The sequence below is a fragment of the Leiobunum rupestre genome, chromosome 8, assembly GCF_980474605.1.
Source record: "Leiobunum rupestre chromosome 8, qqLeiRupe1.1.hap1, whole genome shotgun sequence".
NCBI classification, from domain to species: Eukaryota; Metazoa; Arthropoda; class Arachnida; order Opiliones; family Sclerosomatidae; genus Leiobunum; species Leiobunum rupestre.
In genome coordinates, this window is record NC_143391.1 from 8,375,108 (window position 1) to 8,393,914 (window position 18,807).

Sequence of the window (18,807 nt, forward strand, 5' to 3'; positions counted from 1 at the left end):
TCGACGCAAAAAAATATAGCTAAGGAATAATGCATTTTTCTTTACGCGCTTAAAAACGTTTGTACGACCCAAAATTGATTGACGCGCCGTTACTATTGAAAACCAAGCATAAGCCAAAAATTATCCTCGATGCAAAATATTTCGTAGGCCTAACAATTTTTACCCGTCGAATCGTTAAATGAGTTTTATTGAAGCTCCTAATATAAGGGATTTTGTTATATTAGAATTACACCTTTAAGAAAAACCAAAGGGGAGGTTTCAGAAAAGACGAATAGAATATAAAAATAGCGTAAAAAAGAACGATAAAGCGAATGACATTGTGTATCATATTAAATTTACTGGGAAGGGGGGATAACTCCTTGTAATGAAATTAAATGATTCAATAGAAATTTTATTGTATTGAAGGATATTTAAATTTAGAAGCATGCAGTAAAAGAGTGCGGTGATTTTAATGTAATACAAATTTAAAATATAATATAAAATTTAATATAAAATTAAAAAAATGGTATGAAGTATATCTGTAGGTAAAATATAATATCAGTTTATAACAGTTCACCTTGAGGAACGAAAGCTGCGTTTTGGCCATGAAATGGCAGACTTGTAAATAGTGTATATTTTTAAGAGAGTCCGGACCCCTCCGCCGATCTATTTTTTCGACGAGTCCAGGACTCTTTCCTCTTTCTTAGCCCACCCCTCGTTTAAATTTTTAAGTTCTTTAATCTCTCTTTATTCCTCCATATTATATTCGAAAATAAATGGCACCTAACCAGGCAAAGCCTATTAAAAAAAAATTGTAATTATAAAAGAGACAGTCAGTAATCGAACTACAACATCAAAGTTTACATATTGTCATGTATAATCGTGATCGGGTAAATTAAAATGCTCGTAAATATTATCACAATTAATTTAACCATTAAAGTCTTCATTCCAAACCCATAGAGCTGAAATTTTTGTTTTCTACCTTTATTCATTTTAATAAAGCAAAATTTTGGTCTTCAATGGCACTGTATTATTACTGTGCCTAATGGACTAATAATTTCCATACTTCGTTAATCTTAGACTAACGAAGTATGGAAATTATTCGCCACACGGGCCACACCTGTTTAAGTTAAAAGAGGTTTTTCCTTGGTAGGCCCAAGTTTTCCAAATTTTTCATTGGTCATTGTAAATTTCTATAGGCCTCACAGATAAGTAGATATGGGAGTTCTAGCTCCGTGGAGTCCGTGGGGAGTCCGACTAATATTCGGAGAGCTGAAATAGTGGCGGTCAGTATACACTATACAGATGCCTCAAAGAGAAAAATAATTCAACTTTTTTTTTAATTCTCGAAATTTTCCCTTTTTTTAACGATATAATTTGAGGGAGTCCCGTGGACTCTTTATCCCCTTCTAAAGACATTTTTTTAGGAGTCCCGTGATTTTTTTCAGGGGTTTTTGACGCGTGGACTGCCGCTATTTACAAGTCTGTGAAATGGCAGATTTTTATAGAAAATTAAACAATTACATCTTTGTTCGATAGAAAATACGTATTTATTAACAATTCGCGATGCGTTTGAAGACCGAAATTGCCCGTGAAATTGCACTACAAAAATCATGTAGTGTGAACGTAACTTGGCAGGGTTTGGCATTAAGATGAATATCTAACGGAACGACAGCAGGTGCTACGGGAGAAGTTAACAACCAGGGGTTCCGTTACTAACTCGGATCGTTTACGCAATATTTTTTGCCCTAATTTAAGTAGTTATAAAGGTACTTTTCTGGAAATTTATGTAAGGAGACACCCCGCAGGCAACTTTATGGCCAAATATGTAAAGAAAGGGAGTAAAGATATAGCGACGAAAGAAAATTTAAAGAAACGAAAGGCATAAAAACGGGATAAAAAAATGTCGAACCATCTATTTTTTATTTTCATTTAAAAAAGAGATTATGGAGAACCGTGTTTGCGAATAATAAGCCGCTTTCTCGCTTTCCTTTTTATGGGAAATTTAAATCAATATAGGCGAATTTTACGTTATTACGAACTTTATCGAGACGTCACTACCACGCCTTTGACTGAATTCGAGAATATAAATTCGCTTGTCTGGTAACACTGCTATGCCGAACTTTGAGAGGAATAAAAATTAAGTTATCTCTGAAATATCGCTTTCAGGAGAAATACCCATATAGCATACGACCACGAAATATAATTGGCGAAGGTCGCCTCGCACGCCACATGTGTTTCGTATTCGTAGTCAAGGTCGTCGCGTTATAATTTATGTAAGAAAAAACGAGAAGCGTTTAATCATGGCTTCGGGTACACGATACAGTCGTGATACGGAATTGATTACTAATTGGTTAATTCTGTAGCGGCATTTTGCCAAATATATGTACGAGCCTTCAAGACGCTGTCACCTTTCTCGAAAGAGTTAAATATGGGTGTGCTTCATCGCTCGAAGGAATTCCGCGACGTTTGATTTTAAAAATCATATTCTTTGTTTCAAGCGAATTTGCGGAAACTAGCTGGCAAAATTTAAAACGATTATTTATATTCAGCGCACGCCGCTGCAAAAGACATTGCCAAATAAAATGGGTTTTTTTCTCAAATGTTTCTAACCAGTTACTCGCTATTATCGAACAATGTTTTATATAAATTGATATTTTTACTTTATTTTATATAGAAATTGTTGGCAATTTAAAACGTTTTCCATTTATGTTTTATGGAAATCAAGAAAGTGACTTTCTTAATGGAAATGTTTTGAATATTTTTCCAAAAAAGGCATTTATTTTTTTAATCCTCATAAATAGTTTGTATTCGCGAGTGGTCTAAAATTAACGTAATCCAGTACAGCCATTAGCTATTAAATAACTATGACACTTCCTATTTTTCACTTGATGCGCAAAATATTTACCGAGACTAATTCACAACGCAGACTTTATAAAAATAGCCTTTGACGGATAATTTTTTCCAAAGATGGAGTGAATAAAATATATAACTCAAACTTCAAAGAGTCATACTTACGCAAAATATTATAGGCATTATACAACAATATTATAGTCTTATGGAACAACGAATTAACACTAAATATGATTTCTTCAAGCAGAAATCACCGAAAATTAAAAGACCACGGATTCCTTTTAGTTTTCAGTTGCTATAGTTTGGGTCAAATTCCAATCGTGTCTGCGACATGGACTAATTAACAAATCCATTTCTGCGATCACGAGGCATTTAAGGGGAGGAGTTACCCGAAATTCGGGTTTAATTTTTCAATTGATTTTGGGGCCCTTTCAAAGGATTTCAAAATACGCTAATTCGCAATTTCATTTAACGAAGGAATCGACCATCCTTTCCCACTTTAAGAAAATACTTTAGCTGAGAGCGCGATTTGTGACTTTGCGGGGAGTTTATAGTGAACTCTAAGCTCTCTCGAAATGATGCCGAAATCGGGGCCAAGGTAACGCTCTTTGCCAAAAGAAAAAGCGCCCGCTCGAGTTGAGTGACGAAAATAAACATCTCAATCGGGATGCTATAAATATTTGCGATAAAAATGAACGCGTTATTCGAGCCTTGGCTATTTTACATATTATCTGACAATTGTTAATATGTAAGCTTTCTTTGAGCGCGGCTTCTCTGGAGTAAATTCGTCAAGGCCCTGATTTTGTATATCAAGTGCTACGCATAAAGGATTAGAAAGCGAACAAGGACGAGCTCTAATCGCGAACGCGCTTAAAAATGTAAAAAAGCCTTTATCTAAAAAGTAAACGCGCTAGGCTGTTTTACAAAGCCCGATATAAATTCTTCGTAAGCGAATTGTCGTGGTTCGATACCAAAATACTCGATCCTTTGACATTTACTTGCAAATGATTTTCAGACCCGTATTTCGGAAAACGAAAGGGTTAGAACGCGAACGTTTATTGATTGTAGTTTGAGTAGACGCGAGAATACGAAAATACCAGTATATTACTTAAAAGTAACCGTACAGGTTGTTTTATAATTCATGGCTCGTGGGAAAATTTGCAGTCTAAAAATCACCGTCTTTTCCACGATATCTCTGACCAATTTTTGAAATATCGCCTACCTTTCTTTGGTAATATTTCAAGGCAATTTTTTCGTCTTTCGAGAGGTTTTCTCGTACTCAGAAAATTGGTAAAGGTTTGGTACTTACACGTGAGGAAGGCGACATCTCCTTCGTGTGTCTTTTTAAACTTTTCTTCCAAATTGACGTAAAGCACCCCGAAACAGTTCATGATGCCAAACAGAGTACCGTTGGTCCAAAAAGAGGCTAAACACACGACCCATCCCCAACCACCTTCCCGGGGTCGGAATTCTCGTTTGTCGGTGTCTTCGGGGTCACCGTCTTCCGCCGGGTCGCGATCTTTATCACGATGTCCAACGTCGCAGGTGTGAGGACATTGAGGGTACCCGTCCCGGCAAAACTCACTCGCGCAAGTTACTGTCTGGATACTTGTAGAGCCGTTGTGAAATCCGTTTTTCGCCATGTAGAAAAAGTGTCTCTAGAGTTGATAGTTTAACAAAAAAAATAATAAAGAATGAAGATTAAACGCGAAGTTTGGTGGGAAAACGTTATGCGCCAAATTGCAGACTTTTCGTTTTACATAATTTTAGATTCTGAAGAGGGTCGAGATTTCCGCGTTCGGAGAAACGCGATTTACATTTGGCGCTTCTAGCACACGGCGGACGGTGGTTAAAAGCCACTGCTCTCTTTGAAGCGCGAGCGAGAGGAGAGTCTTGCTTTCGCAATTTCCAAAGATATTCTTTGGCTCCCTTGTCGTCTGCATGACTCTTATAAAAGAGATCGGCACGGCAGCGATCAGCTGCTGAGCTGTGCCGCTGATATCGGAGAGAAGGATAAAACTGTGCGCGCCTCTATCTTAACGCCCTGTAGTGGGGGCGGACAATTTGTTCCGTAACATTGAATTTCAAATGTACATGTATAACGGTAAAAACGCCAATCTAAGACCGGAGGGTGCTTACGCCCTTGATATACTTGTAAATAACAAAAATCAACTAAAATACCCACGGAAATATTTTAAATATTTAAATGTTATTTTTTAACACGTTACTGGCAATATCGCAATATTTTCCTATTATAAATTTAATACCGCGATGTCGCTTTTTGCCGGCTTGTGTAGCAGACGACACGGTTTTTTAAACGCCGCACCATGATAGTGCCAAACTCTCCTTACACGCTGTTTAGTGTTTACAAAGTAATACAGTGTGATCCAAGAAAATAGAGCGAGGAGTCAATCGTGTTTGGTTAAATTTGTGGGTTTAATATAAAATTAATTTGAATTAAATGGCATAAATTTTAAGAAACATCAAAATGGGCCCTATTGATTCCTCAAATCTTAATGGTATCGATATTAAAGATCCTGATTTAACAAAACCAATAAAAGCTGTGGAGGTACTTATCATCAAATAGTCGTCTTTTTCATTTTACTTTAATTCTATATCTTATATTTAAATTTTAAGGAAAAGTGGAAATTGGTTCCTTCTTTTCTAAAAGTGAAAGGACTAGTAAAGCAGCATATTGATTCATTTAATCATTTTATCAATGTTGAGGTAAATATCCTACAAAAATGGATATAATACTCTGCTTCTCTACTGTCAGCTATTCTTGAAAGAAATTTTGTTAAAAAAAGTTAATGATGCATTATATTAAAATAATATTACAGATAAAGGAGATAATTAAAGCCAACGAGAAAATATTAAGCGATGCCGATCCCTTATTTTACATGAAGTAATTTTATTTTAATATGAACTTCAATAGGCCAACTTTTAAAGCTTAATCACATTCCAAAATATTTTCCAAGGTATTTGTCTATAAATGTTGGCACCCCGAACGTAGAGGAGGGTTTCAATATCACCAAACCGACTTCTCCTCATGAAGTATTTTTTCCCCATTAAGTTCATAAGGTTTAAACTTAACATTCCTTTATTTTAGTGTCGACTGAGAGACATGACTTATTCAGCACCCATTACTGTGGACATAGAGTATACTAGAGGTCAACAAAGAGTGGTTCGCAACAATATACCTATTGGAAGGTATCTTAATTTAATATACCTATTAATATCTCTATTTTTTGTTTCTTAAATATTTACTTCACAGAATGCCTATCATGCTAAGAAGCTCTAATTGTGTACTTAATGGTAAAACCGAGGCAGAACTAGCCAAGTTAAATGAATGTCCTCATGATCCTGGTGGTTATTTTATTGTCAATGGAACTGAGAAAGTAATTTTGATTCAAGAACAACTATCAAAAAACAGAATGATAGTTGAGGAAGATAGAAAAGGAGGAATAGCTTGTCAGGTCACTAGGTATATTATATTCCAGCCACTGCCCACTTTTCAAGTCTAATTTATAAAAAAAATTCTTAGTTCCACCCACGAGCGAAAGACAAGAACGAATTTAATAACTAAACATGAAAAATACTACGTCAAACATAATAGTTTTACTGATGTATGGGACTCATTTTGAAATTTTTTTATATTTTTTCTAATCAGAAATTATTTAATTTAGGATTTACCAGTTGTTATTGTATTTAAAGCTATGGGAATAGAAACAGATCAAGAAATTGTACAAATGATAGGAACTGACTATATTATAATAACAAATCTGTCATCCTCCTTTGAGGAATGTCGAAGAGCCGAAGTCTTCACTCAAACACAAGTAAATACATTTTTAGATTAATTACTTAAATTATGAAGTTTTTAATTTGTACATTTTTCATTAAAACTAAGGCATTGAGGTATATGGGAACAAAATTGCGACAGAGGCGCATGTGGGGCGGCGGGCCTTCCAAGAAAACCCCAATTGATGAGTGCAGAGAAATACTAGCAACTACGATTCTCGCTCATATACCAGTACGTATTACAACCAAACAAAAAAATTTTAAGTGATAGACTTACCAATTCCAGGTTGAAGAATTCAATTTCAAAGTGAAAGCCATGTTCTTAGCACTGATGATCAGAAGGTGTATTGAAGCCAAAGACAATGCAAAACTAATAGATGATCGTGATTATTATGGAAACAAGAGATTGGAATTAGCAGGATCTCTTACAGCGTTGCTTTTCGAAGATTTGTTTAAAAGATTTAACTCTGAGGTATTCAGGGCCCATCATACATCAGCTGCAATTTGGTAGTAAACCATTAATATTTTTACTAGTTGAAAATGATTGCTGATAAGAACATACCTAAAATAAAAGCTGCCCAATTTGACATTCTGAAACACATGAGGCAGGATCAGATCACTAATGGGCTAGTCATTGCCATTTCGTCCGGAAACTGGACATTGAAGAGATTCAAAATGGAGCGAATTGGAGTAACTCAAGTCCTAACTAGGTTATCCTATATTTCTGCCTTGGGAATGATGACTAGAATCAACAGTCAGTTTGAAAAGACCCGTAAAGTGTCTGGCCCTCGATCTCTACAACCATCTCAATGGGGAATGCTTTGCCCTTCAGATACTCCAGAAGGAGAGGTAAGTTTCAAACTGTTTGTGGACACCTAGATGATTGATTTCAGTGATGTTTGTCGCAGGCTTGTGGTTTAGTTAAGAACTTGGCTCTAATGACACACGTGACAACTGACTTAGAAGAAGCCCCAATCATCAGACTTGCCTACAACATGGGTGTTGAAGATATCCATTTGCTAAATGGGGAAGAGATGTCAGATCGTAGAATATATACAGTCTTTGTAAATGGTAAGTTAAATTACCAAAACTTAAATACTATCATTAATTTTTCATTTAAATCGTTCAGGTAACATTTTGGGTGTTGTGAGAAACTATAACAGATTGGTTTCCACTTTCAAACTCCTCAGAAGGGCCAATCGTATCAGCGCTTTCATATCTATTTTTCCAAATCATGCCCATCGTTGCGTTTACATTGCTTGTGATGGTGGAAGAATGTGCAGGCCTTACATAATTGTCAATAAAGGTCAACCAATGGTCACTCAAAAACACATTGAGCAGCTAAATTATGGTCTTCGTGTATTTGACGACTTTGTACAAGATGGCTTGATTGAATTTTTGGATGTGAATGAAGAGAATGACAGTAATATTGCCATCTATGAAAGTGATATTAATAGGTACAAACTCATTAACTTTATTTTTCCATATTTATTCTAAAAGTGCATACTGGCATTTCTCTTCGTGTCGTTTTAGTGAAACTACTCATCTTGAGATTGAACCTTTCACGCTGCTGGGTGTCTGTGCTGGTCTAATTCCATACCCACATCACAATCAGTCCCCCAGAAATACTTATCAGTGTGCTATGGGTAAACAAGCCATGGGAACTATAGCATTCAATCAAAGAAACCGAATCGACACTCTTATGTACCTTTTAGTGTATCCGCAGAAGCCAATGGTTAAGACAAGGGTCAGTGTTTGCCTATAATTTTCATGCATCCTGTTTCAATAACCATTATTTTTTTCTTCACTAGACCATTGAAATGATACACTTTGAAGATCTACCTGCTGGCCAAAACTCAACCGTTGCTGTTATGAGTTACAGTGGCTATGATATTGAAGATGCTATAGTAATGAACAAAGCGTCTATTGATAGAGGTTTTGGAAGGTGCTTAGTTTATAGAAATCAAAAGAGTACCTTGAAAAGATACACCAACCAGACATTTGATAAAGTAATGGGTCCCCTGGTGGATGCCACAACAAGGAAACCCATCTGGAAACATGAAGCTTTAGATTTGGATGGAATCGCATCTCCAGGTCAGCATACAAACACGTTTATAACTTAGCGTATTCTATTTTACTAAAATTGATCCCAATAGGTGAAAAAATTGAAAATAAACAAATTTTGATTAACAAATCCATGCCAGCAGTGACTTCTAGTCCAATTCAAGCAATACCTGGCCAAATGCAACAACCAACCGCAGAACATCGAGAAGTACCTGTTAGGTTTGCTTTTTTCATTAACTTATAGTATCTCTTGAATTGCCCATAAAATGCTAAATTAAAATGTCATTATAGTTACAGGGGAACTGTCCCTTCATACATAGAAAAAGCTATGATTTCTTCAAATAATGAAGAAGCATTCTTGATTAAGCTTTTATTGAGGCAAACAAGAAGACCAGAAATTGGGGATAAATTCTCTAGTCGTCATGGACAAAAAGGGTATGGCATAGCTCTTTTATCTTCTCGATTTAGTGCGAATTAACACAAAATTTTCCTCAGAGTTTTGGGACTAATTGCTCAACAGGAGGATATGCCCTTTAATGATTTAGGAATATGCCCAGATATGGTAATTAAAAAATGTAAATTATATCACTGTATAGTCATGCATTCATTTTTCTAGATCATGAATCCCCACGGCTTCCCATCACGTATGACAGTCGGTAAACTGATAGAGCTTTTAGCTGGGAAAGCTGGAGTGTTTGCTGGGAAATTTCATTATGGAACTGGTAATACATTTTTTTTTTTTCAAAGGCGTAAATAACACATTCCTCTATTTAGCATTTGGTGGTAGTAAAGTAGCAGATGTCAGCGAAATATTAATTAAAAATGGATTTAACTATCTTGGAAAGGATACTCTTACATCTGGAATCACAGGGTTGAAACCTTTTTCCCTAATTAAAAAAAGACACATTTTTCTTAATTGATTTTTTAACATTTCAGAGAACCTTTGTCATCCTACATATATTTTGGACCTGTATATTACCAAAAATTAAAGCATATGGTTCAGGATAAAATGCACGCAAGAGCTAGAGGCCCCAGGGCAGTTTTAACCAGACAACCCACTGAAGGTAGATCAAGGGATGGTGGTCTTAGGTTAGGAGAGATGGAAAGAGATTGCCTTATTGGTCATGGAGCTAGGTAAATTTAATTAAATTAGTTTCATCAGTCATTGAACCTCCCTAACTGCCTAACTTTTATAACTCATTTTAGCATGTTACTGTTGGAGAGGCTAATGATCAGTAGTGATGCTTTTGACGTTGACGTCTGTGCTGAATGTGGTCTCTTAGCTTACTCAGGATGGTACAGTTTGATAGATTCATGTATCTTGTACTGTCTATTTACCACTCACTTTTACAGGTGCCAATTTTGTAGATCTTCGTGTCGCGTTGCTTCAATGAGGATTCCTTATGCTTGCAAATTGCTCTTCCAAGAAATGCAGTCTATGAATATAACACCTCGTATAGGTTTGAAAAAGTACACTGATTGAATGTGGCAATATTCAATAAAAAGTATTTATATTTCTGACTTAATTTACAATCTTTCAAATACAAGGACCAATTCACAATGATCTGTTAAAGGGAATAGGTCAACAGGTATTGCATATGTGGGCACAAAGGGCATGCCTAATCTAAATTCTTTCCCAGCTGGTTTACATAGCCTAAAGAAAAAAATTTTAGAAGAAACATTTTCTCAAGATATTTTTTTGAATTTAAATAACTTACTCAACAAAATCTTTAGAAGCATTTCCTTCTGGTTTGCAGGAAATGTAAACAATTCGTTTTAAAAATTTGCATTCCCTTAAAGCTTGTATTACTGGAAAACCTGTAGAAAAATAATATGAAGCTGATAGGTTACAATGACTTAATATGTAGCAACTTACCTACACCACCTCTGGCTGGATTAATTATTGCCACCAGCTCTGAGCAGACCAAACTAGGAACAATTTCAGGGACTAGTTTTTCAGCTCTTCCCTGATAGAATGTCACATTTTTAATACCTATAGGTAGTTTAAGTTATGTACTTGAGTAAAGGGCTACATTTCTGTAAATTTACCATTTAATTCAGCATTATACTGGGAATCTTTAACTCCCATAGTACTTAATTCAACTCCTACGGCTCTGCTTATGTGCTTTGCCAGAAATAAACTAATGGCACCTGTAACACACAAATATTGACATTGGCATTCTTTTTTTTTTGACAAGCAAGTATAATTACCAGCGCCAGAGCAGATGTCGAGCACAGTCGTATCGGAGTTAATATTAGCAAAACATTTTACAATATCATAGAGATTAGCAGCGGCTGGTGTATTGATTTGGATAAATGTTTCAGGAGAAATTCTAATTTTCAAATGTTCTATAGTTTCAAAGATATAGCGTCCCCCCAACAGTAACTCAAATGGGGCTTGTTCGTGGGTACATCTTGTATGAGGACTTTTAATTGGAAATCCAAAATTACGCATTAAATTAATTTATGTAATATAATGAGGGGGTTCATTTACCAAGCTTGAAAATATAAAGATTTTAAACCACATTGAGAGCCAGGGCCTGTCTCAAAGTAATCTTTCAGTTTGCTTTTCTCATCATTGAGTTCCTCCTTGGAAAGATTTTGTGGATGCATAATTACAATGACCATGATATCACCTGCCATTGTGGATCTAACTATTAAATTCCGCCAGTGACCTTTTTTGAAGTCAGTGCAAGAATCATACATAGACTCTCTAATGTACTGTTGAAAAAACTAAATAGAATAACAGTAAAGCCTATTAATATTATTATTATAAACTACTTTGAAATTGTCATACCTTAGCCACTTTAATATGTTCAAGCTTTATATTTAACAAGTGATCTGGTTCCACACAAAATACACTTCCTTCTAAAAAAAAAAAGTCAAAAAGTATGTTAAAAGAATGCAAAATGATACACCATTTTTGTTACCTTTAGTACTTCCAACAAAAAATCCAACAGTCTTTGAATTACCACTAACATCTTGCCTAATACTGAACTCATCTTTATTACGGTACCTTTCTAAAATGGGCTAAAATTATTTATATTTTAATTTATACACGTACAACACTTTAGATATAAGTATATTACAGAAGGTCTTGTATATTCCAAGGCACAAGGAAGTCCTATTTTGTCTGTAGGCAAGTGAACCTTCACAATTTTTAGGTTATTTGCCAATTTTTTTAAGATGTATTGGCTATTTCTGTATTTTATCTGAAATTTATAATTAATTTTACTGAAAAATATACAACGCTAAAAAACTTACTGCAAGTTGTTTTTGATAATCTAATTTCCACAGAGGTGTAACAGCATAATTTAACCTAAAATAAGGATGTTTAAATACATTTTCTTAATATACTTTCATTGTATTGTATACTTTTCAAATTGATTAGCAAAATTTATTTCCTTTTCAACTTTAACCTTCTTTTCTTTTTCGATTAACTTCACTTTGAACACATTTTTTTCAGTTTTTAGTGTCTCTGCTCTTTGAATAAGCCAATCATTTGGATCTATTGGTTGGGAATCAACTTTATGTTCGCTCAGTTTTGAAATACCCAATAACTTAGTGTTTTCACTTTCACTTGGCAGAGGTATTACACTGAAAATCGAAATATGTCATTGGTATGTTAATGTTATATGAAATAATAAAATTAACCAACTTCGAAATAACTCTTCCTCTCAAAAACCTTTTAAATGAAACCTCAGTACTACTTTTATTCAAGATAATTTTCCCAGAAAATGCGAAACTCTTAAATAAAGTCATTTTAACTTTTTTGAAATGTTTTAGCAGACGCCACTTCGGGAGTCGTTGTTAGGGTTGGACATAAGGATATTTTTGTAAGTAGTGAGACTCCTATCTTAAATTATTTTAGTAGTAACTGACTAGTGGGGGGAAAAATGGGGGTATAAAAATAAGAAGGACAGCCAACATTTTGCTTTACCCCTCAGAATTAAAATAGGAGTTTATTATCACTTGAGTTACCTGAATTTGGTCGATCACAATTTTTTTTAAATAAAATGGGGTTGATGAATGATGAATTTATTATACGCCATGTTCGCCATTATTTATGAATATTTAGGTTAATTTTTCATTAGTCAAATTGACTAGTGAGCCCCCAGATTTAGAAAAATTTTAGTAGTCAGAGCATTTATTTTAGTAGTCAAATGCCGTGACTAGCGCCTTATGTCCAACCCTGGTCGTTGTTCGTTCGTTTCGTTTCACCAAGAAGGATAGGTACTCCTTGGTTTCACCATGATTCACTCGCAAATTTCAGTTCAGCTTCAGCCTCAGTTCATTTTCGATGTCTTCGCGCGAACTTTAATTTGATAAAAAAAACGACTAGTGCCTAGCCAGCGAAAACAATACCCATATGAATTATAGCATTTTCCATTTACTGCAACTAGAGCGCTCGAAACCGTCCCGATTAGCAATTTCTAGTTTCATGTTCGTGCATTGATCAGATCCAAGCGATGTTCGCGTGTTGCATTAATCATTTACTTCTCTGTAAAGTTCGAAGCCGATTTCGATAGTCAACAAATCTAGATCGCGCTACGAGCAAGTTTTTTGCATATTCTAAGGTGCTGGGGCGGCCGCGTGGCTCGTCGTTTATATGAAATTTGGACTACCAACGTAATAATTGAAATGTGATAAATTAAAGAACTAGGTACATTTTTGATAAAGCTTCAAAGAGACTGATATCAACGAAAAATCTGGTAGCCCTGTTAAAAAATATTATAAACCATCGGCGACGCGCCGTTCAAAAACGTTCGGCGGCGGCGGCGGCGGCGGAGGCGCAAAAAAACGATCGTCGTCGGGGTCTAGTTCATTTAGCACCATCAACAGACAACCAGCCCACAAGACAGGGGCGTAGGAACCGGGAGAGGCAGGGGGGGGCAATGCCCCTCCCTAGAATTTGGCTGGGAGGGGCAACTAATGTTATTGCTCCCTCCAACATTTTGATCAGTTGAAATCTTCAAAAGGCTCAAATTATCATTTTTAAAGCATATACAGTTTATAGAATCTCAACTGTGTTTAGATTTCAATATTTTTCCGCCAATTTACATCTACACTCCATTAAAAATTAAAAACCATTCTCCAGACCCCTTTTCGTTTCTCTTTGCCCCCTCCAACTTCCAGAACGTTCCTACGCCCCTGCCACAAGAGGACGGGAATTAACGCCCGGAAGTAAAAGTACCAAAAGACGGACAATAATAATAATAATAATAATAATAATAATAATCAGCTAGGCTAATACCCAAAGCACCACCTTAGGCCTAAGTCATCATGCGACTTTTGAAGCCCTTAATTCAGGTGGCCGGGTTACAATGCGTAGGAGGGTGGTGGCAAGCCCTGCATGCCACGAGATCGAGCCAACAGCTCTCTACACTAACTATTACCGTAAACCTCTACAAGTTTTCATGGGAAGGGGAAACCGAAGAACTCGGGGAAAAATCCCTTAAACTAGTGGGGAGAGAACTTGCAAACTCAACGCAGAAGTAGTTGTTCCGAGTTTTCACCCAGTGCCACAAGCTGAGATCGAACCCGGCTCCTCTTGCTGCGAGGCGAAAGTGCTAACCACTCCGCCACCCCACTATAATGGACATACTGCAGCCCAAAGTGGGAAAGAAAGGGCCGCAGCGGCTCATACGGATATCCGCCGCAGCGGCTCATACGGATATCCGCCGCAGCGGCGCATACGGATATCCGCCGCCGCAGCACAGTACTGGAAACTAACGCCATAACGCGGACAATACAAGGACCCACCCCTTTAGCGTTAGCCGAATCAATCCCCTACTTGACCAAAGTCGGAGGGGTGGGGGTAGGATCAATTGTCCAAGGGTCCCTTCTTTTTAACCAGTGCCGAACCCCAACACTTTGGTTAAGAAACTAGAATGTTACCCTACAGTTTAAATTAAAAAAAAATCTTCTAAAGTACAAAATATACGAATAGGGCCCGTAACGCCCTAAATATAAACTTGGGCAATGTAAGGGTTTTCACGCGCCTAAAGAAAAAATTCATTATTAAGCAAGTTTTATACCTAAGCTTAGGTTGGTATTCTAAGATGTCTACAAGGATATTTTGGTATTTTACATAACGCTAAAAATTTGTTAGAATTTGATAGTATGCGTTTCAAATTTCATATCATCATGTATTAATTAATGCATAGGTATATTTCGGTCTCGTTACTCGTAGCAAAAACGTTTGCTAACGGCGCTCTAGCGGAAAGAAAATGCAAAACTATAAATGGTAATGCGCGAAAAACGGAGCACATCAGTTCTATATTAAATACATTATTACATGCCCCGTTTTTTTGCGCATGCGCAGCCGTGGTTTTGAATTTTCTTGAGTTGATTAGATAACAAAATAGATAGTAATCTTATCTAATTCAAGGAAAATAACATTTTACAATAAAAATCAAGAATGCATTCAGGTACCTAAGAATATTGTACTATTCACGACCGAAACGAGTCTAGGTGGCGTAACGGTGCTAGCTCCTCCGAGGTAGCGCCTATGATCTAGCGTCTGTTACAGGTTTCTTTGCCAATTTCAAGAGGGTTAGAATGAATGACCGCGATTCCAGATTTTTCCCTTAAAAACTTGATCTTTTGAATCGACTGAAATACTACATGCTAGGCAGAAAGGTGCACCTGACACCTGTTTGCCGTGGTGTCAGTGAGAAGCTACAACACACTGTGTTACACCGATAAGCAACAAACACAGCACCCCACAAAGGATAACGCAACCCGTCAAAAGTCGCGCATTTCCTTTTTCAAGACTACTAAGCTATTACAAATAGTCTTTTTCAAGACACATTGGATTTTGAGGTGTTGAAGGATAAACCGGAATTTTTTGCCAAGATTCAACTTTAGAGAGATCCTGTTGTAACTCGGCGTTAGATGTGTTTGTACTAAGAATTTTGATAAGTTTTGTGTCATCTGCAAAGAGACTGGGGAAAGAATGGTCGACAGCTGAAGGTAAACTATTGATGTATATTGCAAATAAGAATGGTTAACATTAGGAGCGCACAGCTATGAAATTAGATATAAGAAAGGTATAAATCATTCTAACGCCGATGGACTAAGTCGTTTACCTTTATTATCAAAACCAATAACACCACCAATACCATCCGAGTATGTCTTCGCAATTAGCCAACTCAACCAAGGACCTCTCGACTCGATACAAGTAGCTGAAGAAACAGCAAAAGACCATATTTTTAAGCAAATCTACAAATTTGTTCAACAAGGGTGGCCAAACAAATTAGAAGAACATTTCAAGCCATACTGGAAGAGAAGATATGACTTGACTATTCATGAAGGAGTCTTATTAGCTACCGATCGGGTGTCATACCGAAAACTTGCCAAGAAGTTATTCTGGATGAACTGCATAGTTCACACCAGGGAATGGTGCAAACAAAGCGATTAGCCAGGAGCAAAGTTTGGTGGCCAGAATTGAACACCAACATTGAGGACAGAATTAGAGCACTTTCAAGTTGTCAGCAAAATGCAACCATGCCAAAGGCTGAATACTTGAAGTGACCCGAGTAGATCCAACCGTGGACTCGTGTCCATATAGACTTTGCCGGACCGGTAAATGGGAAATATTTATTAATATTAGTGGACTCTACCTCGAAATGGATGGAAATCGGAGTCACTTCAACAACCAGTTCAGCCGTAATCATCACATTCTTACGACAAAATTTGGCACGTTATGGAATTATGAAGACCCTGGTGAGTGATAATGCCACTTAATTGTTTCACAAGTAACGAGTTCCAAATCTTCACGCAGAATAACGGCTTCAAGCATTTGACCATTGCACCGTATCACCCTGCTTCAAATGGTCAGACTGAAAGGGTGGTGCGTACCGTGAAGACATCATTAAAAAAAATAGATGGTACTTCTAACTCTGCCATTGATGTCATTGAAGGTTTAAAAAAATTCTCAAATGGATCTCTAGACGTAAGACTAGCAAGATTTCTCATAAACTATCACCGCACTCCGCAAATTAGTGGTAAATCTCCAGCGGAAATCATGTTTGGAAGAGAAATTCGCACAGTGGCGGCCTAAAGGGGGGCGGTCCGCCCCGGGTACCAGGGCAGCAGGGGGTGCCATCAGAGAAGCTCGAGGGGGGGGTGCAAATCAGAACGATTAAACTTGAAGAAGACGGACCCGTGAAAAACTTCTGCATGGTCCTGGGGGGTGTCACAAAACACTGCCGCCGCCCCGGGGACCCAGCCCTCTTAAGCCGCCACTGAGTTATCCGCACCAAACTTGACATGGTCCATCCAACGAACTTTAAAGAGGAGAGAGGTAATGAGAATATCAACATCGATAAACCTATAATTGAAATGCCAGAAGTAAATAATAATAGCGATAAAAGCATTAGTAAAAATTAGTGATGTTACCTATAAGTTTTATGCTAATCAAAAAGTCTTTGTAAAAAACTATGGTAAGGGAGAAAATTGGATAGAGGGAACTGTAAAAAATCTATCGGAAATATGATGTATGGGATTGATATTGGGAGAGGTGTTATTAGAAAAAAAAGAACCAATAGAGACTGAGGAGTGAGAAGTTATTAAAACCAACCGTGTCTGAGACATCAACTGGAGCCAGTAAAATGAATCCAAATCCAGATTCAGGGTACAGATCAGTATTACAACCACTGATCCAGAGTCATCAACAACCACCGATCCAGAGTCATCAACAACCACCTATCCAGAGTCATCAGCAACCACCAATCCTGAGTCCTGACAATGAATCTCCAAGCTGGAGTAGCAAATCGTCACCAAGTCGATCACCGAGTCGCAATCCTATCTTATTACCACGACAAGACTCGAGACCAGAGCAACAGCCTACCACAAGCATCTCTATTCCTAGTGTAGCCTGGAAGGACGTAGCCCCATTGTGCCCCTAACGCGCCCGCGCTAGTGATCCTCCCTGATTCAAAAGGGACCGAAAACAGCGAAAAGGAGCGGAAAAGACCTGAACTGAACTGAACTGGCCTGGAAAAATGGAAAGCTAATAAACTTGCGCCACACAAATTGCGAGGATCATAGGATGGGTTTTGCCATGTTGGAATACCTCTAGAGTGATCAAAATTACCACCATTAAAAAAAGGGGCCCTATAGGCCATAGACGAATTATGCTTTGGCCTACAAGCCAGTGATGGGCACCGCTCCTTTCATTGTGAGCGCTTTTGTTACTATTAGCGAAATTGAGCGGCAAAATGTTTTTTTAAAGAGCGCGAAACGAAAATGAGAGGAGCGTCAATTTCAGTGCTCAAAAAAGAGTGAAAAGAGAGAAGCGCTTATTTTACCGCTCAAAAAAGAGTACCGACATTATACTTTCAAATGAGCGGAAATCGAAAAAAGCGCTTTTAAAAATCGTGTTTTTGGCGTTTTCACGAATCGAGGTTATTTACATGTTGGTTTTTAAAATTTAAGTGGCTAAGTTGCATGCAGTTTTGTTACAAATAAATGAAACGGCAGTATCTTGAACGAAAAGGAGCTTTATTGAAAATGAACAAAGTAATCAACAACGTACGCAGTGATTGGCACCGCTGCTCTCAATATGAGCGCTTTTGTTATTATTAGCGAAATTGAGCGCCAAGATGTTTTTTTAAAAGAGCGCGACACGAAAATGAGAGGAGCGCCAATTTCAACGCTAAAAAAAAGAGTGAAAAGAGAGGAGCGCCGATTTTACCGCTCAAAAATGCGTAAGCGTGAGCGGATATTAGGCTAGCTAGTACAAGCGGTGAGTGAGCTGAGCGGCTCTTTGACGAAAATTCCCAACACTGCTACAAGCACTTTCCCAGGTTCGAGAATCTTTTCAATAGGCGCGAATTTCCCGCCAAATCTCGGATGTATACACTACTACACCCCCCATTTTTTTTATACTGATTAGGGATTTGTACTTATTCCTTAATTATATTTAGAAACTTAATGCTATCATAAGCAACATAATATCCCTAAGTATGACATTGGGAATTTTTTTTACTACTTCCTTTCTTCACAGTGACGCAAAAAAATTACCAAATAGCGGCGCCATGAACGTGATATTCCGAGAATGATTGGCTGAATTTTAAATCTGACTCCTTTTGACCTATAGAAAAATTC

The 18,807-nt window shown here is 37.2% G+C and overlaps 3 protein-coding genes across 9 annotated transcripts in view; 1 reads left to right on the top strand and 2 right to left on the bottom strand.

The window, feature by feature from the left end:
- LOC149932302 (monocarboxylate transporter 10-like) overlaps window positions 1-4,841 on the bottom strand; it is a 44,747-nt gene extending 39,906 nt beyond the window's left edge. For all 5 annotated transcript variants that reach the window (XM_090155888.1, XM_090155889.1, XM_090155887.1 and 2 more), the window contains exon 1: window positions 4,142-4,841. In XM_090155888.1, the coding sequence (XP_090012014.1) occupies window positions 4,142-4,475 (334 nt within the window). In that variant the 5' untranslated portion in view covers window positions 4,476-4,841. The remainder of the gene's footprint in view (window positions 1-4,141) is intronic.
- Window positions 4,842-5,168: 327 nt separating this feature from the next.
- Window positions 5,169-10,208, top strand: Polr3B (RNA polymerase III subunit RpIII128). 2 transcript variants are annotated; one of them, XM_090155877.1, is made up of 24 exons: window positions 5,198-5,248; window positions 5,311-5,401; window positions 5,470-5,559; window positions 5,673-5,737; window positions 5,811-5,886; window positions 5,942-6,042; window positions 6,107-6,316; window positions 6,377-6,458; window positions 6,519-6,668; window positions 6,740-6,862; window positions 6,917-7,102; window positions 7,165-7,479; window positions 7,539-7,701; window positions 7,760-8,087; window positions 8,164-8,377; window positions 8,442-8,724; window positions 8,787-8,913; window positions 8,986-9,129; window positions 9,190-9,256; window positions 9,311-9,416; window positions 9,469-9,565; window positions 9,631-9,828; window positions 9,901-9,990; window positions 10,048-10,208. In XM_090155877.1, exons 2-24 carry the CDS (start codon window positions 5,321-5,323, stop codon window positions 10,175-10,177), a joined length of 3,426 nt encoding a protein of 1,141 aa, XP_090012003.1. In that variant the 5' UTR covers window positions 5,198-5,248; window positions 5,311-5,320; the 3' UTR covers window positions 10,178-10,208. The 2 variants fall into 2 exon arrangements, with proteins under 2 accessions (XP_090012002.1, XP_090012003.1); XM_090155876.1 differs by having other exon boundaries at window positions 5,169-5,401.
- LOC149932304 (tRNA (uracil-5-)-methyltransferase homolog B-like) lies at window positions 10,186-12,528 on the bottom strand. Of its 2 annotated transcripts, none has more exons than XM_090155894.1 (12): window positions 12,353-12,527; window positions 12,070-12,291; window positions 11,959-12,013; window positions 11,784-11,906; window positions 11,625-11,724; window positions 11,492-11,562; window positions 11,189-11,427; window positions 10,906-11,120; window positions 10,744-10,845; window positions 10,571-10,687; window positions 10,413-10,512; window positions 10,186-10,348 (listed from the first exon to the last, which is right to left on the bottom strand). In XM_090155894.1, the coding sequence occupies exons 1-12, from the start codon at window positions 12,454-12,456 to the stop codon at window positions 10,222-10,224; spliced, it is 1,575 nt and encodes a 524-aa protein (XP_090012020.1). In that variant the 5' UTR covers window positions 12,457-12,527; the 3' UTR covers window positions 10,186-10,221. The 2 variants fall into 2 exon arrangements, 1 of the variants encoding a protein (XP_090012020.1); XR_016472839.1 differs by having other exon boundaries at window positions 10,211-10,348; window positions 10,575-10,687; window positions 12,353-12,528.
- Between the last annotated feature and the right edge of the window lie 6,279 nt (window positions 12,529-18,807).

Coding starts and splice junctions, on each gene's coding strand:
- Polr3B (XM_090155876.1), top strand. CDS start 5,321: ATGGGCCCTATTGATTCCTCAAATCTTAATGGTATCGATATTAAAGAT. Junction 7,702..7,759: donor ATATACAGTCTTTGTAAATG/GTAAGTTAAATT, acceptor TAAATCGTTCAG/GTAACATTTTGGGTGTTGTG. Junction 9,130..9,189: donor AGTCGTCATGGACAAAAAGG/GTATGGCATAGC, acceptor AATTTTCCTCAG/AGTTTTGGGACTAATTGCTC.
- LOC149932304 (XM_090155894.1), bottom strand. CDS start 12,456: ATGACTTTATTTAAGAGTTTCGCATTTTCTGGGAAAATTATCTTGAAT. Junction 11,725..11,783: donor TGGAATATACAAGACCTTCT/GTAATATACTTA, acceptor AAATAATTTTAG/CCCATTTTAGAAAGGTACCG. Junction 11,428..11,491: donor AACATATTAAAGTGGCTAAG/GTATGACAATTT, acceptor TATTCTATTTAG/TTTTTTCAACAGTACATTAG.